The 24195-nt window shown below is 44.1% G+C and overlaps 1 protein-coding gene across 1 annotated transcript in view; it reads right to left on the bottom strand.

The window, feature by feature from the left end:
• The window catches only part of ZSWIM6 (zinc finger SWIM-type containing 6), a 132553-nt gene that overhangs the window by 74620 nt on the left and 33738 nt on the right, over positions 1–24195 (bottom strand). Inside the window, exon 2 of the mRNA XM_066602781.1 lies at positions 11355–11711. Within this exon, the coding sequence (XP_066458878.1) occupies positions 11355–11711 (357 nt within the window). The remainder of the gene's footprint in view (positions 1–11354; positions 11712–24195) is intronic.

Raw genomic sequence — 24195 nt, 5'->3', positions numbered from 1 at the left:
ACAGGAGACATTTGAACTATGGGGTAATTTCAGCAAGTAGAAAAAAAAAATAAAAATAAAAATAAAAAAACAAAAAAAAGCTTCCAGGCAATCCAACTTCCTAAATTCCTGAATGGCAACATGTGCCCCATGTTATATGCAGTAATACTCAGATATCCTACTCCATTATTACAACGTAGACGAGTCATTCAAGAGGCTGTGGAAAGCTGGCAGACATTGATGGTAAGGCAATTGTGGAGTTCCCCAGAAGATGGTTAAGGGACCAAACTTAAAGGGGTTGTCCCGCGGCAGCAAGTGGGTCTATACACTTCTGTATGGCCATAATAATGCACTTTGTAATATACATTGTGCATTAATTATGAGCCATACAGAAGTTATAAAAAGTTTTATACTTACCTGCTCCGTTGCTAGCGTCCTCGTTCCCATGGAGCCGACTAATTTTCGCCCTCCGATGGCCAAATTAGCCGCGCTTGCGCAGTCCGGGTCTTCTTATCTTCTCAATGGGGCTCCGTGTAGCTCCGCCCCGTCACGTGCCGATTCCAGCCAATCAGGAGGCTGGAATCGGCAATGGACCGCACAGAAGCCCTGCGGTCCACGGAGACAGAGGATCCCGGCGGCCATCTTCAGCAGGTAAGTATGAAGACGCCGGACCGCCGGGATTCAGGTAAGCGCTGTGCGGGTTGTTTTTTTTAACCCCTGCATCGGGGTTGTCTCGCGCCGAACGGGGGGGGGGGGGGGGGGGGGGGTGTTAAAAAAAAAAAAAAAAAAACCGTTTCGGTGCGGGACAACCCCTTTAAAGAAAAGAAAAAGTAGAAATAATGTGTCACCCACACCAGCTCTCCTTAGATCCAACTCTATTGCTGCAAATCTGTCAAGCGAGAAGACCCCACTGTCAGTAACTGAGTGGTGGCGACAGTCTACTTCACACATTCATATTGTCAGAAGTGACAACTAAAACCCCATACAAGACCACATGGCCAGGTATGAACAACAGTAATGAGGTGATAAGAGGTAGCAGTCCTACTGCCTGTCAGACAGGCCCTTTAATAGTCACTATTCAGAGGCAAATGCCCCAATATTTCACCCTACAAGCCCAAGCTCCACCTCTGAAGTGACACTACGATGGGTCGATTGGAACGTGGCTGTGAGCCTCTACAGAAAACTCCCACATGCCTGCAACAAGAATCTTGGCACAAAGTGCAGCGGGTGAAAATCCCCCTTGTGTTATTTTGCAAATAACTGGCGTGAATGAGCGTATTGTTCAGCGGCACAGTAATCTCATTTTATGGCCTCCTATTGTCATCTCACCTGTACGCCGGCACAGAACCAACTGTTCACGACAATCCAACAGCATGGAATTGCCTCATCCCCCGATCATCACAGGGAAGAGTCTACAGAGCACTACTTAGGCACAAGCCGTAAGGACTGCTGGGTGCGGAGGTAAGCCAACTTCCTGTACAGAGCAGATCACCCCAAGGGTCATTACAGAAAACTAGACAGGCACCAAGAAAACCAGGAGCCGTAGTAAACTGATCGGTCACTGCGCAGAGTATATGTAGCAACTACAATTCAGCCTGCGACGAGAGGCATGCTGGGAGTTTTAGTTCTGCAGAAGCTGTGCAGTCGCAGGTAGTCCTAGTTCTAGACAGAATATGCAAGTGAAAACTACTACATTGCTTTACTTATACAAGATGGTTTATTCTCCAGTCACATCTAAAGCTTCATGCGGAATGCTATTTGCTTGCTGTTGTCTGAGGTCTGTGCATTACAGGATAGGTTTGTTGCAGACGTTCCTGCCAATATTCCACCTCACCTGAACAGGACTTGCAGAAATCAATGTGCCAGCTGCCATGACACCCCCCATTTAGATGAATGCAAGGGAATTGGGTCGCAGAAACCTCTGCAACAAATCTGCCGAATGTGAATATAGTTCTTGTATGGATCCTTGCTTGGCTTTAATTCTCAGTCATTGTTACAAGGCTTGTAAAAAGAGTCTAACATTGCCTTGCAGGAAGGCTGCCATCCAATAGGTGGCGCTGCAGAGGTATGGTTCCATCTCCCTTATTTGCACATTACCCAGAGGAGCATGCATGGCCTTATAAGTCTCCTCACTCACCTTCTAGGTGCTCTCCCTGAGAAGATAGGGTTCCTGATCCACTATACTTCTAGCCTGACTTGTGTGTCCAATAGCGACTAAAAAAATTCTGTGAACAGCTATGAATATGGAGAACAAGAGATTTCAACATTTGCAAAACTGTTACTTGATTACTTTTGTAGATTTAAAAAACAATGGAAATTTTTTTTTTTTTTTTAAAGAAAATATTTTAAAATCTAAAAAAGAGGAATGGGGCCAAAAGAAACCACATCACTCACTAATTAAAGTGCAATTTCGCTTTCTAAAAACTTTTGACACGTTGTAACGACATGTTAAAAGCTTTGATCACTGGAGGTCTGGTTGCCGAGACCTCAATCATCCCTGGAAAGAACCATTCTTGCGATCATTGAGGGGCTCAGCAGACAGACAATAAGTGATCAAAAAACTTTTGAGATGTCCCTATGACATGTCAAAGTTTTTAGAAAGTACAGTTCCATTTTAAAGTGACCACCTGTCCACCATAGCTACCGTGCTGGACTGGCTGCAGGGCTCATATGAATAATGAACAGCACCCAACCACGGCAGGAGCTCCTGGGGTTACACTGGCTGCACTGGACCACAAGGACCATTTTATTTCTGCCCATGCCGGGCCCAACAAAATATGGGTTCAAAATGGTACACCATGTGCAAATAAAAAAAATAAAATAGCAAAAAGTTAGCAGATGGACTTGTCTTAACAACAATCATTCAGATTAATGTCGGCTGGTGCAAATCTGATGGGTCAGTGTAGGAGAGGTCAGCAACTGAATGATTAACAACATTTGTTTATTCATTTTAGTGCCTGACAAAACTGAACAATGAACGATAAGCAAATATTACGATCAAACTGTAAAAAGCCAGCCTACATCTATGGAGGACTGCCTGTTTACAGTGAATCGAGTCAGGCAGCCAGACAATCTCTGGTGATGAGTGCTCAGTGAACGAACAAGAACGATAAGTACTTGACAATCGTCCCATCTGGGGAGTGGGGGGGGAACAACACCTCTCCGTTGGCACTTGATAAGCTGCTGAAGCCGTGCAGGAGGTCCAAAAGGGCAGCAAGTAGCTCACGGTCCCGTCAACAAGAAATAAGCCACAAATGCTGGCAGATAATATACCAACCAACCGATGATCAACTGCGCGCTACTGATTCAAGTTTTTGCCAAGATCATTGCTTGCCCTCCAGACGCTTACTTTTATATGCTTTATTTCAAAGACCAGGCTATATACTGAATACTTCACTAATCTATGCAGCCATGTCTGGCATGACTCTTGGGAACAGATTCGTGGCAGAACAAGTCACATTTCAGGTCATCTTATCAAACCCCCACACAATACTGGCTGTAACAGAGGAATGTCCTGGTCCTGTGGTGAGTCTGTCTCCAAGAATTCATTTTACTAGTTTGGCGTCTGCACTTCTGTTGTCTCCACTCCATTTTAGTACGCCGCTGCCCAACCACCCTTTGTTTTCCTTCTGTTGATCTTGCCCCTTGGAATCGCTCAGTTGCCAAGAGTTTTAAGAAAGAAATGTTATTTTATTTTTTAATAGTGCACTTGACCTATAAAATATGTAAAAGGAACGAGGAAAGAAGTCTCTGTATGACTGTAAATGCCATACTATTACCAATCTACTATTATGGTCTATTGGCCATACCACTTGTGGAGGTTTACACGCTACCTTGGCGACCAGAAACAAAAAAAGAAATAAAAACATGGTGGGTTGGAAAGAGCTCCCATTATATATTACACTGCTGCCCAGCAAGCCCTTCTTCCATCAGTGGCTGCAGAGCCATGAGGGCCGGTCCCCATCCAGATCTGGGTGTTCCTTGGCTCTTGGGCAAGAGTTTCACTTCAGTCTATAACTTTTCTAGCTCTGTGCATCATTTCCCAACCATCTGTTACTGGATGCTACGTCGGCCTATTCCACAGCTCTGAGCTCCTGGTGATGTAGGAGCAGTCACGATTTGACACCGCTGGTGAAAGATGGATTCAGGTCACCATGTTGACTACAAGACGTACAAGGATTGGGTACAGGTGGCTTTACAGAGATGGTTGTGGCAGCAAATGGCGACTGACAATTGAGTGATCGAGCCATGCGGTGAAGATGAATACATATTTTTGTTCAGAGAAAAAAAATCTGATCTGATTAAAGTGTTTTGTTGGTCTGCCGATCGTGGGAATCACACAGCTGGATCGGACAAACGCCTCGTCACCCTGTGGAAAAGGGACTTTGCTTTTTGCACGTGGTAACAAATTTCACCAATTCATCTCGTCTGGAGGGAAGCAAGTTGGTGAATTTAAGAGATTGCTCAGATCTCCATTAATCCTTTGCAATCCAATGTCGGGCCTGCCCAGACATCATAATTTCCCTCCACAGCTCCGATGTCGGGGCAGGCCCGACACTGCAGGAGTGCATCTGCACCCGATCAGACACATCAGGTGCAGATACACTCCTGCACTAGTCCTCATCGAGGACCCCCGAGGAGAAGGCAGAAAGGGTTTATAACCCTTTCTGCCTTCTCCTTTACACATTACATAGCGCTCAATTAGCGCTATGTAATGCACGGAGATTCCAGCCGGCGATCATGTGACCGCCGGTGTCACCTGACCCCCAGCGGTCACATGAACGCCAAGCCGGGAACCTGCACCGTGGGGAGGCTGCTTACCTGTCTGGCGTCTTCCGCATTCTCCCTTCTGTCTCCCGGCTCGGCGATCATGTGACCGCTGGGTGCCACCTGACCCCAGCGGTCACATGATCGCCGAGGCAGAAGGGAGAATGCGGAAACCGCTGGACAGGTAAGCAGGTTCCTTCCATGTGCGGTGAGCACCTGCACCCTCCTGAATTGTCAGTTCAGGAGGGTGCAGGGAAATGTATTTTTTCTCATCCATTCTCACCAGCTCCAGTTTATTTGGAGCTGGGGAGAATGGATGAGAAAAAAATAATTGGATTAGAAAGGGTTAAGGCCCACTCACACTGGTGAATTTTCTGTCCGTATCAGTCCATTTTTTACAGCCTGAATATAGGATTGCACACGGATCCACCGAGTTAGGATTCAGAAGAGCATTTTTATGCAAATTAACGTTGCTGTGTTTCTCCCCCCCCCCCCCCCCCCTCCCTCAAATTTTATGTGCATTCCCTACTTTGGTTCACATTCATGGATGAAAACTGCTTTAAAAGTTAGAGTACAAAAAAACAACAACAAAAAAAAAAGCGTTTATGGACCGAAATGGTATACATTGCTACATGAATGAGCCCTTCGCCTGGGTTCACACTACACTGCAGAACTGCATGGCTATCAGCCTGCAGGCTTTACAGGTGTAGACTTTAGGATATGTTCACATGCTGCTGATTTGCTACCATCTGTCGTGAATTTTGGTGCAGATCTACAGCAAATGTCACCCCTTTAATTTGGTGTGCAGATCCACAGCAAATTCAGCAATGTGTGAACACCCCTCAAGCAGTAACTTCATCACAAAACAACTTCGGGCCAAATCTATGTGCCATTTAGCCATGCGCCATGTGAACACAGCCTTACCGGGGCTCATTAGAACAGTCTAAAAGAAGAAAACATTTGTTGCCCATAGCAACCAGAGCTCAACTTTTTTTTAACGAGCAGTTTCAGAAATGAAAGCAATGTTCTGATCGGTTGCTATGAGCAACAATCTTGCTTTTAGATCGTTTTGATAAAACAGGGCCACGGTGCCTATACACATTAAGCCCTTAGTGACAGCCCTATCGTAAAACTACTTCCTGCTGTTGCAGGACGTATATGGAGGGAGGTAGCGGCGCTATCTCCCTCCATACAGCGCAGGCATCAGCTGTTTATTACAGCTGACATCCGCGGGCAATAGCTGCGCTCGGTCGTTCGCGGCCATTAACCCTTTAAAAAAATAAAGTACACCAGAAATACACTTTAGTTACCCTGTCTCCCAGAAAAAATGCAATCAAAAGCGATCAAAAAGTCGTATGTATTCCAAATTGATAATTGGAAACTACTGGACATCCCGCAAAAATTGAGCCCTTGCACAACTACGTCGACGAAAAAATAAAAAAGGTATTGCGCGCACAAAATGACCGCAGAAAATAAAAAATTAAATATCTTTAAAAAAAATAATAAAAGTACTACAGCAATAAAAAAAACACTATACAACTTTGGTATCGTAGTAATCGTACTGACCCATAGAATAAAAATATCAGGTCGTTTTTGTTGCAATTTGTGTGCTGTAGAAACAGGACGCACCGAAAGATGGTGGAATGTCGGTTTTTTTCCATTTCTCTCCGCTAAGAATTTTTAAAAAGTTTCAGTACATTATATGGTACAATAAATAGTGCCATTGAAAAATACAACTCATCCCGCAAAAAACAAGCCCTCATACAGCGACGTCGATGGATAAATTAAGGAGCTACGATTTTTTAAAAGGGAGTAGGAAAAAACAAAAATGGAAAAAAAAGCAAAAAAGCTCCGTCACTAAGGGGTTAAGTCAATGTTGGATGAACGTGCCCAATAGGTCAGCCGGGTGTCTTCAAAGTAAAGCCAAGTAAGGCCTATAGGAATGCCGACACCCCGTTGACTGAGCCCCTCTTTCTCCCCCCCATGGATTAGGACTCCAGACTCCCCTTGATCATATAGATTAGGTCATATATAAAAAGCGTTTTATTTCCAGGTCCTGTGTACTGTTAGTGAATGGATGCATTCTTGACCTAGCCCTACTTTCTGGAAATCACTCCAGTCATCTGCCTTCATTCACAATAAAAAGGCAGTCGCTCATAGATGAGCTGCCTGTTCACACAGGCCTATTGATTTTAATGCCTGAGGAAAATTGTTGGAGGGCGCAACGAGCACCAGGCGGACTTGATGAAAGTCAACGAGGTCCACTTGGCACCAATTCCATCAGAAGACTGAGTCGTTTGAGCAAGAATTCCATTTTCCTGCTTTTATAGAGCAGTAAGACTTGACTCCAGAACAGAAACCAAAGCGCTGCGGTGAACCCAGCACAACAACCTACAGACACGTCAAAATACATGTGCAAGCTGAACTACAGATGCCATATGAGGCTGGAGTTACACGGCTGAGTGCGACCTGTCCGAGAAACGGACCAATTAGGCCTCTTTCACACGGGCTACAAAACACATGTATGTGAAGCCCAGGGTCTTTAATGGGTTCCTTCAGAACATGCGCTTCACATACATGTGTTTTTGTATGCAAGATTGTGTAACCCGTGTGAAAGAGGCCGTAAACCCAAGATTTTTATGCAAATTAGATGCATTTCTTGCAAGAAAACGATCATGGTACATTCACACGCATTAAAAAAATCACATTGGGGGACCGCACTCGCATGAAGACAGGGTGATGTGATTTTTGGTCTCCCAGAGATTGGGCGATTCTCAGGCTGAAATCACCCAAAAATGAAACATGCTGCAGTTCTGCCGGCTCTGAGGGGAAATCCGCTGGTCTAAATTAACCCATTAGAATCAATAGCGTAATACATTACACAAGTTATGTCATGCAAAAACATAGGTGTACGATTTTGTCTCCCAGATGAATAAGCCCTTAGACAGTATTTATCGATTGCTCGCTCAGTTTTTCTTTTCTGCGTCCCATTGGATTATCCATGCCACCCTCCTCTTTTTCACTGTCCTGTTTGTAGCTGTAAGACAACTGGCTGCAGCAGATCCACCCCTCTGCCCACCCTGCAATGTCTGCCATCCCCTTGGCTAAGCCCCAGCTCTCCCTCAGCAAGTTTCCAGTGAAAACTGGAACAGATCCTTAGATTAAGGGCTCCTGTCCCAGGATAGTGCATTGCATTCCCCACGGCAATAATCTGGCCGCGAGTAACGCAGTGCATGCTTTCTATAGCATTGCTATGGGAAGCACAGCCCCCTGTCCACAAGTGGAGAAACATAGCGATTCTCTGCTCACGGTACTCCAATCGCGGCATGATGCGGTTTGCTGTGGTGAGCCTGTCAGATATTCCACCCCCGGGGAGAGAACTGACAGTTCTCTGCGGTGAGCCCATCGCTAGTGATACTCCGCCTCGCCTATTGACAGTGGGCCTGACCCTTGTGTTCTCTGCAGGAACTACCAGACCTTCAGGACCATGCAGAAAATCTGGTAGAGTGACAAACCATGTTGGCAGGATTATCACCCGTTTACTTTATCATTTCTAGGATTAGTGCTCCTTTAAGAAAAGGGCTTCCTAGCTGCATATGAGAAAAGGTAACATTTTCCTTTACCCATAGACTAATCATTTTCTTCTTGGCTGCTCTGACTTATTATATTCACTGGTCTGAAGGAAAAAAACAAAAAAAGCCACACATGCAATTTGTCTTCCCTTTTTAATTCCATCAACCTCATGAGACGCAGAGATAGTTTCTCAAAACATTGCAAAACTTTTTACGGCAGTCAATATTCAATATTTATACAAGAATTCTCTTAAAGTGACAGTTCCACTGATCTGCTGCTGACAGGTCAGAAGATCGTGATGGATAAAATGAACCCCCACTAATGCTGAGACTAAAGAGCCATGAGATCTTTTCAATGAGAATTCCCAGAAATCCCCAAATAAAGTCCTTCAGACTGGTAAACCAAGGCTCTTGGACCTCTCCTAAAAGTTTGCTCATCAAGGGGATCTAAGTAAATGGGCCCACTACCAACCCTCCCCCTTAAAAGGAACCTGTCACCTCTTATAATCAGCATAAACTAAGTTATGGCGATTATAGGATAGGTCACACTTATCACTTGCCACATGGTTACTCCATCCATCGCCATAACTAGTTTCATTTGCGTACACTCCACTGTTTTGCATGTGAGCGAGCGCACACAGGCTCAATGAGTAGTCACGCAAATAGACGGAGTGCCGACTTGCTGATGTTAGTGCGTGGAAACTCAGAGGTACACTACCGTTCAAAAGTTTGGGGTCACATTGAAATGTCCTTATTTTTGAAGGAAAAGCACTGTACTTTTCAATGAAGATAACTTTAAACTAGTCCTAACTTTAAACAAATGCACTGTATACATTGCTAATGTGGTAAATGACTATTCTAGCTGCAAATGTCTGGTTTTTTGTGCAATATCTACAAAGGTGTATAGAGGCCCATTTCCAGCAACTATCACTCCAGTGTTCTAATGGTACAATGTGTTTGCTCATTGGCTCAGAAGGCTAATTGATGATTAGAAAACCCTTGTGCAATCATGTTCACACATCTGAAAACAGTCTAGCTCGTTACAGAAGCTACAAAACTGACCTTCCTGTGAGCAGATTGAGTTTCTGGAGCATCACATTTGTGGGGTCAATTAAACACTCAAAATGGCCAGAAAAAGAGAACTTTCATCTGAAATCGACAGTCTATTCTTGTTCTTAGAAATGAAGGCTATTCCATGCGAGAAATTGCTAAGAAATTGAAGATTTCCTACAACGGTGTGTACTACTCCCTTCAGAGGACAGCACAAACAGGCTCTAACCAGAGTAGAAAAAGAAGTGGGAGGCCGCGTTGCACAACTAAGCAAGAAGATAAGCACATTAGAGTCTCTAGTTTGAGAAACAGACGCCTCACAGGTACCCAACTGGCATCTTCATTAAATAGTACCCGCAAAACCCCAGTGTCAACATCTACAGTGAAGAGGCGGCTGCGGGATTTGGGGCTTCAGGGCAGAGTGGCAAAGAAAAAGCCATATCTGAGACTGGCCAATAAAAGAAAAAGATTAAGATGGGCAAAAGAACACAGACATTGGACAGAGGAAGACTGGAAAAAAGTGTTGTGGACGGATGAATCCAAGTTTGAGGTGTTTGGATCACAAAGAAGAACGTTTGTGAGACGCAGAACAAATGAAAAGATGCTGGAAGAATGCCTGACGCCATCTGTTAAGCATGGTGGAGGTAATGTGATGGTCTGGGGTTGCTTTGGTGCTGGTAAGGTGGGAGATTTGTACAGGGTAAAAGGGATTCTGAATAAGGAAGGCTATCACTCCATTTTGCAACGCCATGCCATACCCAGTGGACAGCGCTTGATTGGAACCAATTTCATCCTACAACAGGACAATGACCCTAAACACACCTCCAAATTGTGCAAGAACTATTTACAGCAGAAGCAGGCAGCTGGTATTCTATCGGTAATGGAGTGGCCAGCGCAGTCACCAGATCTGAACCCCATTGAGCTGTTGTGGGAGCAGCTTGACCGTATGGTACGCCAGAAGTGCCCATCCAACCAATCCAACTTGTGGGAGATGCTTCTAGAAGCGTGGGGTGCAATTTCACAAGCTTACCTCAACAAATTAACAGCTAGAATGTCAAAGGTGTGCAATGCTGTAATTGCTGCAAAAGGAGGATTCTTTGACGAAAGCAAAGTTTGATGTAAAAACAATGTTATTTCAAATACAAATCATTATTTCTAACCTTGTCAATGTCTTGACTCTATTTTCTATTCATTTCACAACGCATGGTGGTGAATAAGTGTGACTTTTCATGGAAAACACAAAATTGTTTGGGTGACCCCAAACTTTTGAACAGTAGTGTAGGTAAAGGTAAAAATTACACCCCACACAGACTACCTACCCCAAACTTTGTGACAGATTCCCTTTAACAGATCCTAACAAACTTGTCACGGTATATTAAAAAAGGGGTTTTCCAGGCAAATACCATTTATGATCTATTCTTGGGATAGGTCACCAATATTTGATCAACTGGGATCCGCCCCTGAGGAGCTCAGTCAATCAGCTGATTGGGTGCCACTGTCAGCATTGCAATCACAGGCATTAGAGCAGACGCAGTTATGGCCAACCCTTGTATAGCGGCTGATGCTGTTCAATAAAACCAACGAGAACTGCATCTGCAATTATCAGCCTCGGCTTCTACAGAGTAAAACGCTTCTGCTCTGACTCCTACACTGGCGCTGACTGCGGACTCTCAAATCAGCTAATAGTCTGAGGTCCTGAGCCGATCAACTATTGATGACCTGAGGATAGGTAGTCAGTTTTTGCCTGGAAAAACCCCTTAAGTAAAATGGACAATTTTAAAAAAGTGAAAGTTATGAACAAACCAAAAGTAGCATGCCAGAAACAAACAAAAAAAACAGACATTTTCCTTTGATGTAAAATCTGTTATCCAGAAAATCCAGCATTACATAACCAAGCAATAGGGATGTGAGGAGTGACAGAAGAGTGCCCATTGCAATAATCCTGAAAACAAAGCGGGGTGATCTTACCAAATGAAGGGCACTCACCATGTACTTGATTGATTTCAGAGTTCTGTGACAGAATTTCGTCTGCTAGTTTCTGAGCGGTCGGTAAGACCTCCGTGTGGTGAACTGTAATCAAATACTGTACAAATTTCTGCAGCTGGTCTCTGTTCATTTGAAAGAGGGTTTCTGAAATAGGAAGATGAAGCTTGACCTGATCGGGCTTGCGGATGCGGTATAAAGACAGCGCCACCACATGTGCGCAATAGAAGATGTCCTTGTTCCCACAGCTGCAGGTCACTGAGGTAATCTTGCAACGATCGAAGCTGATGGCTACATTGCAAACGGATTCCGGTTCAGACTGCATCGCTGGCTCAGTCACTGTGCCGCTTAAGTGAAAACCTGAAGAAAACAAACATAAATTAGTATAAACAGACAAAAGGACTATCCAAATGCAACAGTTAGGACTACAGCAGTATGGCGAATGGGGTAGGGGGATGAATGGACACGGTAATACTACAAATCAGGATTGCTTTGCCCTCATTGTTAAAGGGGTTGCCAGAGTTAAAAAAAACAAAACTGTAAAATCATGGAGTATGGTAAACAAACAAAAAAAAAGACAAAACGCAAGCACCTCTGACAGGTGAGCGATGTGTCACTTAATGCCCTGTTAGCAGCCACAATTACATACATGACAAGTTATTGCCCAGACTGACTGTTTCTAGCGAGAATTCAGGCGATGAGTGGCCAGTGTGAAGAAACCTTAAGGCTGGGTTCACACAGGGCGGATTTGCCGCAGAAATTCCATGAGGAATTTCGCCACGGCAAATCCGCCTGCAGCTGCTAATCCCGGGTTGAGCAAGCCATGTGGATGAGATTTCTCAGAAATCTAGTCCACACGGGACGACGAATCTACCGCAGCAAAGCCGGCGCTGCGGTGCGGATTCCCCGGCCGCAGCATGTACATTTTTTTCTTCCGCTGTGGCCGCGCTCTCCTCCATGTGAGTGCCGCCCACAGCGGAAGAGCAAGCGGCCAGTCCGCTTCAAAACCCACGGCTAAGTGCCGCGGGTTTTAAAGCGGCGCTTTTCCCGGCGGAAATCTCGTGGTTTTTCGCTGCAGCCAAACTGCGAGATTTCCACCAGGATTCCGGTGTGTGTGCCCAAGCTTACATGGCACTATTGCGCAGACCTTTTCGTCAGATCGAGCGGTTTGCACATTAACTGCAACACAAATACATGCAATTAAAGATCGATCAGCCATAAATCGCTGCTCAGATCTTTAATGCAGGCCATAAAATAATCGGCGGTCTCCCGCTTCATCTGTAAACCGGCAGTTAATCTATGAATGCGTGTTAACTGGATGAAGCATGCGGGCAGGACCGATTCTCAGCCGCTCCACCTCCATCCATTGAACAGCGATTGCTGCTGTGTGAGAGCACAGGAGTGATCATGGTTGGAACTGTTGAGCACTTCAGGGGCGAACAGTTTAAGGTCTTTTGGGGGGGGACCTTTACCATTGATGACCCACCATCAGGACTGGTCATCAGCAGGAACAGACAGTGCTGTCCGTATTACAGCAGGTTGAATTTAATGAGAGCCATTTTTGCAGTAAAGAAAAAAAAGAAAAAAAATTTAAAAATCGCCCAACTGCAATGTTGACAGCACCATCTCATAGAATGGTAAAGTTGGAAGGGACCTCCAGGGTCATTGGGTCCAACCCCCTGCTCAGTGGAGGATCACTAAATCATCCCAGACAGATGTCTGTCCAGCCTGTGTAAAGACTTTCATTGAAAAAGAACTCACCACCTCCCATGGCAATCTGTTCCACTCATTGATCATCCTCTGTCACTTCATCGCTGTCTAGCAGGCCTGACGATTAACTAATCAGTAAGTATCCCGAGAAGCAGAACCACCTCCCAGATCAACTGTTGATGACCAACCATGAGATCATCAGGTCTGTAAAAACTGATTTGCTATATTGCTGCCTTTTGCTAACTGACCATCAATAGCTAGATACGTGGGGACCCACCACATAGCACACCCCTCCATTCAGCCATTCGCCAAGCCATCAACACAACTCATCTGTCCAAGAAGCAGACAGCTAAGTGGTCTTTGCAATGGCCCCAGCTTCATACTTTGGTTCAAGTTCCCAATGAAGGATAGAGCATCAATAGGTAAAAGCGGGGCAATCTCTTCAAGTTGCATTAACGTAAAATGAGTAATAGGAATATTGGGAAATTTATTAAGTATTAATAGTTCAGGTAATGCCGAGTACAGTAGTGGGGAAATGAGACAGGGGTGCGAAGCAGAAGCTGCGGCTCCAATCTGTAGTGGCCGACACTTGTAACTGCAGGTGCTGCTTCCACCAACTTTAAAGAGAGCTGCGCCTGCAATAATCAGCGCCAGCTTCCACATCATACTATACATCAGTGTAGCAACAATGACAGCGGTGGACCACCGGCCCCCGAGGATAGGTTATCAATAGCATTTCCCTGGAAAACCTAATTTAAAAGTGAGTGACTCAATAGAAAACCTGTATAAATCAAAGCGATTTATGTTCTAAAAAATACATTACCTGCAAATTACATGAAGTGTGTAGAACCAATGCCAAGCCCATTAGATGTGAAGGTACCAAACACGGAATCGGAAAAAAAAAAAAAGCCAACAAGTACTGCCAAATGTCCATCTCGCACAGTCCTAAAAACCTTATTAGTTCTCATCAGCGCAGGATATGAAGTGTGTCCAGTAGTAATCAGTCCAGGTTAGGACGAGCCAAGCTAAACTAGCCAAAACGGACATCAGATCTAATTTACATGTATGCTCCAACAATCAAAGCCCAAATGTCTATACGAGTTAGGTGCATTCAATTGGAGAAAGCGTAATTGATATACTTTGAATTATCATGTAAAATCCACAAACAGCTACTGAATTAAAGTAAAAAAATAAAAATTCACATACACATAATCTTCTGCCTCAGCTGATCATGTGGTCCCAGTTCTGAGCAGTTCAGATCTACTCGGTCATTAGTGTTCGTTTCTAGTCAATTTTTCAGTCTGTATGATGTTCCAGGGCCTGGCTACAGGGGGCAGTCATAGCCACTGCCAATCCCCCATAGCCACTGCCAATCCCCCATAGCCACTGCCAATCCCCCATAGCCACTGCCAATCCCCCATAGCCACTGCCAATCCCCCATAGCCACTGCCAATCCCCCATAGCCACTGCCAATCCCCCATAGCCACTGCCACACAGCTATGATAGAGGAGATCACATCTCATCCTCTTTACTGTATACTAGTCTGTAGCTTATTTAGAAGCCTATAGGAATTAAAAATTATCCTCCCTTGCATAAAGAAATTGTATGGCTGTACTGGTGCGAAAGGGAAACCAAAATCTTTCCTGCATCAAGCGGGCTACACTGCAGGGAAGTGACTGAAATACATACAAGACCTCCAGAGTGAGACACGCAATCAGGTTAGGGGGTGGTGGGTGCGGGTTAGAGATGGAAAACCGTGGCCTTTTACTAAAATTACAAGATCTTCAATATGAAGGTCACATACATAACGCAGACACTACACTCCACCACAATCTATATAGACGACAAAGCTTGGAGAATATTTTCCTGAATAGAACTAAAGGACCTTTTACACGGGCCGCTTAAGGCCTCTTTCACACGGGCTTCAAAACGCATGTATGTGAAGCCCATGGTTTCCAATGGGTTCTTTCACATGAGATGTTTTGTAGCCTGAACGTGCATACAGAACAGGTAACGTCCACCACGGAGCCGCATCACTGGTGTGGATTTTGACGTGCTTTTTGATGCAGATTTTCTGCTGCAGAAAACCCACGCCATCTTCCTCCAAGTGGGAATGCATCCTAAAGAGTTATGCCAGTCTGCCTCAACCGTTGGCCATTCACAGAAACCAGCTTATGTTAAAAAGTGGGTAAAGCCATGTTCACACATGTGAACGACTACAGTCGTTCATCCTGATGTTCACATGGGAGATGTACAGCTAATCAGTGGTACAAGTGTTCTCTCGTTTGTCAGGAGATTGTAGGTACTTTTACATGGCCTGATAATTGGGCAAACTGGTATTCAGAACAACATTTGGGCCCGATAAGTCTCACACGAGAGGACCATTACTCAAGTCTGGACCACAAGTTACCCATCTTGCTGAGCATTAAAGCAATACTGTAGAGACAAAATTCTGTCCCGGGATGGGTGGATATTACCTGCAGTTGAGGGTGTCAGTCGCCCCTCAGTTCATCTGGTTCTTGATACATTTTTCAGGTGGCCAAGATGGTTTCAGCCATCTTTAGACTACCTTGAAGTCCATAGTGCATGGATACAGTTAGGACTCTATACCCATTTGATTAGCACGGGAACCAGCAGAACAGAGGTATGGCCTACACAATCAACTGCAGGTTCCGAAACTGGACAAAAAGCGCTTTGAATTTTGGCACATTGAAAATTCTGCACTTTGTATCTTTCACATTAAATATTTAAATACCAAGACGTAGTCCCTGCACCTGAACGCACATTTCCAAAATAAGATTACTACACGTACAAAGCTTACAAATAAGGTGGTGAGAATGCGCCCCAAGGTGCATATTACTCAGAAGATAAATATTACTGCTAACCAAGGAACGGCTCCGAGGAGAACCTTTGGCAAAAATCTGCCAGCTGGTCCTTAGAAGTTACTTGATTTGTGCTGAAGGCCAAGTGTAAGGCAAAAAAGGTAAAAAGAATTTATGACAAAAGATCTCATACTAGTGTATTCCCTAAAACACGAGTCTCCCGGGTACACAATGAAAATATAGACTATACATCCCCTATAGGAGAAGCCGGTAATTGGCACTGATGGGATTACCCTACATATGATATACTCAATATAACCCTGGCTGGATTCAGAAATACAATGTTTCAGTCCGTATTCCCTCATATATGTGGTTTGCATGTTTGGAAACAGAAGAGGGTTCATGTAAATAACGCAAAAATCAGAGAGCAACTGGTCTTCCAGCCAAGGCTAGAAACCATGAAAAGCAAATCTGTAGACCTTCATCAGTCTGTAAAACATGAAGCAAAAGTATAGCAAAATATAGAATCCTAGCAGGAAACTCCATCCGGTGTAGCAAGTTTTTTTTTTTTTTTAGTGCGACAAGACTTTCATGCACAAGGCACATCACTTCCCTTCCATCATATCTTAGAAGGCATGAGGAGCTTCAAACTTTCCCCAAGGACGATGGCATTAAAGAGGGGAAGCTTCTAGTTACTCCTTTAGGGATGACATGTGGTAGGAATACCCAGATGGAGGCAGCGAGGGATCGGAAAGGACATCCGAGATTACTGGTGAAACCGTAGAGATCCTCAGACTTCCCCCTCAAAGGGTCTCAGCTAACAAGCTAAGGTTTCATCCAACAACTCTCGCATAAATCGGGATTACACGCCTTCAGTCCTTCTGAAACGTGATCTATTTTTGCTGCTGCTGTGAGACGTTAACCTTATTTTTGACTCATAAAATCAGCTTAGTCTGTTATTTGGGCAGAATACATATACACTGAGACACATGTATCACTTCTAAGAACTCGAGTAGGGTCTAAAATGGTCTTCGAGAACACACATTAGCTTCTAAATGCTACCAGACTATACAAAATCGGAAATGCCATCGTTATGCATAATCGTCCCCCATTATCGTTTACAAGACTGCATAAAATAAAAATTAAAAAACCTAACTACTAAAAATCAAGAAAACACACCGCCATGACAACACTGTCAGATGTGGTCTGTGATGCTGAAGCATTTCCCTAATTTATTCTGCACAGGGGGCCAGAGACCTCTCGGGGGATCCCAGCTCAATGAGATTACAATATCAGGGCTTGCTCTTTGAAATGCAGATTCTGCTTGTGGAATGGAGGACAAATCCCATTTTGCGCATCATCTGCATACAAAACCAGAAGAGTAAACTGGCCAGCTCTGAAGAAAAAAAAATGCACATGTATCTCAAACACTTCGCTTTCCTAAAGGAACTAAATATTGCTGAAGTTGCCATTGCACCCCCTAGGTCAGCTCAACTGGACATTGTACAGAAGTGCAGCTCTAACAGCGACAGGTGCTCTTTAGCCATAATGTAGTGACTGCAAGCAATATGGCTAATGAGGAAGAGTCATCTATATTACTGTGACCATCGGGAGGCATTCTCTAACCCAGGGACAGATCAGAGGCTTTGCAGTCCAACACATAACCAGTTATGCTAATGAGAACTTTCTAAACTTGAGGTTGTCATTACTGCCGTCCCTGGATTACTCCAGCATTCCTTTGTCTTGTGACAGACTACTTGCTGCCCAATTACACTGAGCAACCTTAAACTAAAAAGGGCATGGTTACTCATTTGTCTGCAAATTAACTACAAGTTCAATTTAGTGCCTGGAAGTGGAGAATGCACCTAAAAGGTTTCCCTGGGTCTAAAAATGACCACAGAGCCTCTGACACTGCTAAGTCACCGAGTGATAGGCCTATCCTTGTTCTGTGTGTCTTTATATTATTAAGGGTCAGATTTAGGTTGTCACAGCTCACCTCCTCCCCTCCCTGCAAAATGTGTACAGGTCACACAGCATGCCCACAACACTTTCCCACAGAAGTGAAAGAATCTCCAGACACCAGTTCCCTACGTCTATGTAGCTGCTATAAAGCAGCTCTGACCTCTTAAGCAGCAACTCGGACTGTCAATCACTGACATTGGACGGTATAGCTCAGAAAGTGCAGATATAAATGAATAGAATACAAGTTATATTGTCTTATGGGAAAAGATTCAGTATATCAGTCTGCTCAGCTCCTCCTGCTCTATAACATGATGCCCACAGTTTGGACAGTGTTAATTTGCAGAAAAGATCACAATTTAGAGCTGATTGACTCTGTAAAAATATCACAATCCACCACATTTTTCTCCGCATGCCAGGGAAAGACATCCGCAAATATTTAATTACCTGCGGGTGTTCAATGATTCTCTATGGGCGCGGATCATGCGTGTGGGACCTGCGTGGATTTAATAAGTCCATTTTGCCCGTGGACATTGGGCCTTAGGGCTCCTGCACACTGGCAAGAGCAATATCAGGCTGCGATTCTTGGCTCGATATCGCCCTCGCAATACTTCTGAAAACCCCTGGATGCGAGGCGCTCACATGGGTTCTCTTCATCCCCGCTGTGGCAGGAGATCATGATGTTGTCCCATTGGTTTCAATGGGGCCGGCGCTCCTGCTGCCAGCCCCATTGAAAGCAATAGGTGATAACGCAAAGAACACGCTGTGATTTTTTTTTTACGCGTCGCAGGAGTGAGAACATTGCAAATGAAAATGAAACCATTTCCAAAAAAAAAATAAAATCATTGGTTTTATAACCACGCGTTTTCATTCTCTCGTATCAAGAGAATGACTGCGAGATTTTCTCGCTAGTGTGAAGGAGGCCTTAAGTAAGATCGCTTTCGATTTCCCAGAAAAGAAAAGCAGCTTGCATGGCGATTGGTTGCTATGGGCAACCAGGACAGTCTTACTGTTAATCTTGATAAAGGAGACCCATAAAGTAGCTGCTTGATACTATTTCCATAAAATACAGGGTGGGTCACCGATAATTAACCCCGCACCATAAGGCCCATTTAGACAACGATTATCGCTCAGGATTTGCTCAAAAGCCCTTTTGAGCGATAGTGTGTAAACGCGCGCCCATAGTGCATTTTATTTATTCGTTTATTATTCTTTCAGTCCACTTTAAACCAAGCGAAAAAAGCGATCTGCCGAACGACGGCGTTTAAGGACATTGGTCCAGCGATTTGAGGGGAGTGTTTAATAGTTTCTCGGGCGTACATTCAGCCGCCTCAAGGCAACGCGATTGGCTGTCGGGAGAACAAAGCTTGGATTTTACCACACGCCCACCTGGTGCTCAACCATTGCCCGTGCCATTGTGACGAACCCTGCAAGCAGCAACCAAGGCCATTAAGAGTTAATCCGAGCCCTTACCACGCGTGTTTAAAATGGTGAATTTATTTTTATTTAGGCTTCGCAATTCCCAAGCATAGATCGCTTGGCTTTTTCATACTTTAATATTAAAGACAGCTGTTTAGCGGTAACAGAAAAACTAGATACGTTTTTTTAAGACAAGATAAGCGCAGCCACAATTTTTACGAGCAAATACAAAAAAAGCTTTTTCCCCTTCACTAAATGCACACCCCTTTCAAACAAATCACTCAATTATCGCTCAACCATTTAATGCAAACGCTACACAACGATAATCTAACGAATGAAACGCCCGGCCGCTACGTCCGTTTTCCAACGATTTTTGTTAGTTAAACCATCCATCTTTGAAAGCAAAACCATCGCTCACTTTTGATTGTTATAACGAATTTTGAGCGATAATAGTTTGGTTAACCGGCCCTATACCCTTATGAAAGCTAAAGAAAATCTTTGTTGCCCATGGCAACCAATCACAGCACAGCTTTCATTTCTTAAGCGGCTGATTTAAAATGAAAGCTGCGCTGTGATTGGTTGCTAGGCGCAACAGACAGATTCTCTGACAGCTTTCATAAGAATATGGTGCTGGGCTAATTTTCCATGACCCACCCAATATTTAGTGGGATTACAGAGTCGTTTTACTCCAGTAATGAAAGCTGTGCTGTGATTGGTTGCTATGGGCAACAAAGAATATTTTTTTTTTATCTACCTTCCATAAGTGTGGTGCTGGCCTAGTTTTGTGGCCCAACCTGTATATCAATATATGGGAGCTTGAATCCCCTTAAGCCTGCAGCAACCAGAACAGGCCGTGTAGTCATGCGACTCCCAGTAGAGCCGCCTCAGGCTTCAGGCCTGTTCTCCCCACGAGCAGATCTCTGCATACCAGCTAAACGAACAGAGTCTCCTTTAACACAAGGGCAAAACAATTAAGCCGAAAGTACAACTACTACAAGGAGACTTGCGGTTCCCCATTATACAGCCAGACTCGCCCTTCCGTGCCCGCCCGGCTGTTATGGAGCCGCTCACCGATCTAAACACCTGCTTGTTTGTGTAAATCTCTCATTTGAATACGAAGTAACAGATGAGCAGCGCTTTATGATTTTCACCCCCTACGAGTGTGGAAATGCTTCCCCATTAAGAAGCACATCGCTCTACATCCCGCTGGTTTTACTTGCTGCAGCGCTCCCGGTCTGTACTCCAGCAACCTCCCTCCTGGTCTCTTATGGACCATTCGGCTGAAATTAGCTATTCATTACATGTGAAGGAGTAGCAGACTGCGCACGGCCCTGCTGAGAGCGCCGCTTCTTTACATGTCAATTCCTGAACAAAAGCATCTGCTACCTTCCTGATATGTATATTTAATGTCACTGCATAATGGGCAAAATGATGTGCTGCGCTTTGCTTGTTTGCTCAGCTGTAATGTACTCTTGTCTGGAATTGCTTTCAAATGGATCCCACTGAAATTTGGAACATTTATTAGGCCGCGTGTGCAGACACAATTACGGAATTTTAGCCTGCGTCCTTGTGGTTTATAATACAATCAAGACAACAGGCATTCGTTAAGGGTGAAAAACAATAGCGCAAGAAGCTCGCCAAGGTTAAACAAATGCAAGTCGTACCACCTTGGTGACATGGCTTAAGAAATACCACGGGAAGTGTTGCATGCAGACTGGCATCTTCCAAAAAAGGTTCAGAAGGGTGGGGGATCACCATCGAGAGAGCTTTTGTATTGCATTAAAGCCAGAACGTCTGGGTAGTCGTCCAGAGCAAGCTAGGTGCTAAGAATATTGCGCTATCCAGGGCACGCAGCTACGTCAACCATAAAGCAGCAGTCCAGGATGGATCATATTGTACCAAGTGCTGGACCAAAAACTACAAGTCCTGTTCAAGGTGGAATTTGAGTACCCAAGTATCAGTTTTGCCACAGCAGCAAAGGCTTTTTCCCTACCCGGTCCACTGCATATCTTGCGCTTATGGCTAAAAAGCTGTAAGGGGGGGGTGGGGGGTGGGGGGGGGGGGGGGGGGGACTCCTGTAACTGTATAATTTATTCAGTCATGGCCAAAAATTTAGAGATTGACACATTTTGGCTTTTCACAAACTTTGCTGCTTCAGGGATCACACGAGCGTAATTTAATTACTATGATGTATGTAATGTATGGGTGCATAATAGGTGGTGAATGGAGTCAACGAAAGTACATTGATTTTCATTGACCCAATCACTAGCGGTTTTCATTGCATATACTACGCGTGTAAAAAAAAAAAAAAATAGCATGTTCTATTTTTCCTATATATTAGGAGTGATCTAGCCCCATTGTTCTCTATGGCCATGTAATCAAAAGCTGTATATGCAATTACATTGCAAAGAAAAAAAAGTCAGACTGCACATGACAGCATGCATGAGATACGCTGTCATGCACACTGCAAACACTGTTGCCATAGGCAGCGATACGCCTGCTCACCACCGGCTGACACAGCAGTAGAGGGCTCATGTGAGCCAGCCCTTAGTCAAATGTTTCTATGGTGTGTACTTAATTACAATAAGCATTTCAGAAGTTTTTAAACTTTGTCACAAGTTTAGGCAAGGACTTAATATTTACAGTGTTGACCCATTTTTCAAGCACTCTTCAATTCACCCCATATGAGCTTTCGGGCTAAATCCTGACTGATGGCAAGTCATTCTTGCCGAATCCGTGCTTGGAGTTTAATCGTAATTTCTGTGTTTGTTCATACACTAAGGATTAACTATAGGTTCTCAATGGGATTGAGATCTGGGAAGTTTCCTTGTCATGGACCCAAAGTTTCAATGTTTTGTTCACTGAGCCACTGGGTTATCACTTTTGCCTTGTGACATGTCGCATAATGCCAGAAAAAGCATTGTTAGTCAAATTGCCCCTGGATCATTGGGAGAAGTTGCTCTTGGAGGAGGTTTAGATACCATTCTTTATTCATGAAGTGTTCTAAAGGCAAATCTGTAAGTGAGCCCACATACATGAATGGTCTCGGCATGTATTACTGTTGGCATGACACAGGACTCCTAGTGCTCCCTTTTTTTTCCTGTACATTCATTCTTCCAGATGTCCCAAACAGTTTCAAAGGGGGTTCAGAGAAGAAGCTTGACAGCGATTAGATGGCAGAGGACTGGAGTACGATTATTTTCTCTGATGAAGCCCCCTGCAGACCGTTTGGGACATCTGGAAGAATGACTGTCTGGAAAAAAGGTGAGCGTTCCCATGAGTCCTGTGTCATGCCAATAGTAATCCATGCAGAGACCATTCATGAGTGGGGTTGCTTTTCATCCAAGGGAGTCGGCTCGCTCACAAGTTTGCCTTAGAACACTTCATGAACAATAGCATAAACCTCCAAGAGCAACTTCTCCCCATGATCCAGGAACAATGCTTTTTGGTAATAGTAATAACCCAGTGGGGTTCAGTGAACAAAATATTGACATTTTGGGTCTGTGGCCAAGAAACTCCCCAGATCTCAATCCCATTGAGAACCTTATGGTCAATCCTCAAAAAAAGAAAACCTTAAACTTTTAGTGACAAATCAAAAGCTTATGAAATGCTTATATCAAGTTGTACTTCAGTATACCATAGGAATGTCTGACTAAAGATCTAACACAAGCCGCAAACTGAAAACCAAAAATTTGTGTCAGTCTCAAAATTGGCCAGGACTGTACAAAGCAACTAAAACTGAAGAGTGGAAAATGCTGCCAAATTGGCTTCTTTTTGGAGAACTTATGTAGCATACAATGTCTTCCAATGACTCATTAAAGGCAAACTCCATCTTCTGAGCCAACCTGGAGAATATAAAATGTAAAGGGAGTACATAAAAAATAAAGCTCCAAGTTTTTTCTGAAAGCAAGTAGCTCTCAAGGGATACCGTTTCTCACTGAAGTGACTTGGGTAATGCTCCATGGGAAAGTATGCAAATTAGCTCTCCTCCAGAAGAAGAAAACAGTGCCAGCCATGGCAGGTAGCTACCCTGTGAGGCAATGTCCAAGTCTAACAGGCTTTGCAAACCTGACTAGGGACACAAGTCAAGCCAGAATCTTCTCCATAAGGAAAACTCCTTAAGGAAAAGGCATAACTGAAAAGCCTTGAAGCGTTTGAGGTGTCCACCATTCTGCCGGATACACATGGTTCAACATTTTACTTAATGGCCCTAGAGATAAAAGTTCAAAAATCTAGTCTGCATCCTTGAACGCCATTCTACCGAATGTGTGTAGCTGAGGCCATTTCATGTCCCCTGCGTAAGTGGAGGGGGACGAAGCAATATGGTTCTCCTGAAATTGCAAAGCCTATAGTGCCGTGAAGAAATTACCTCAAGTTCTTCAGTGTGTATGAAGGCTGGTTTAAGCTTGTGCATCTAGCAAAATGGTGGACAACCACCATGTAAAACACTTTGAAATCACTTAACTCAAACAATGATAGGTCAACAGTATGAAGTTAAGATTGCTATAGCACATGACGACTTTGAAAAGCCTGAGCAGAATTCAATATAAACGATTTCAAAAACGCTTCTGAATAAATTTCCCACCAATACATTCCGACAGTTTCGGCATTACCTACATTACATTTTAGATTACAGAACAAAAAATAAATTGCTGGGTGACTGAAGAAAAACCTATTTTAAGCACGTGCCTGATGTAGAGTAACACAAGACAGATGCAAATGTAAAAAAACCTTGTGCTCTGGACATACGTGTACAATACTTCAACATCACCGAAGTGCTTAAGTAAAGGAGGTCCACCAAGGAAGACTGTAAAACGGGAACAAAAGCTGGTCAGTTCTCACTAATGATCAAACTCCTTAAAGGGTTGACCTTGATGGGTCCATCTCTTTGCCTCCTCCCTACAGATCAATTTATTAACTGTATTGCTATGTAG

This window comes from Eleutherodactylus coqui, chromosome 5 (genome assembly GCF_035609145.1).
Source record: "Eleutherodactylus coqui strain aEleCoq1 chromosome 5, aEleCoq1.hap1, whole genome shotgun sequence".
NCBI classification, from domain to species: Eukaryota; Metazoa; Chordata; class Amphibia; order Anura; family Eleutherodactylidae; genus Eleutherodactylus; species Eleutherodactylus coqui.
The sequence above is the reverse complement of the archived record's forward strand: the minus strand, read 5'-3'. Positions and strand labels throughout refer to the sequence as shown.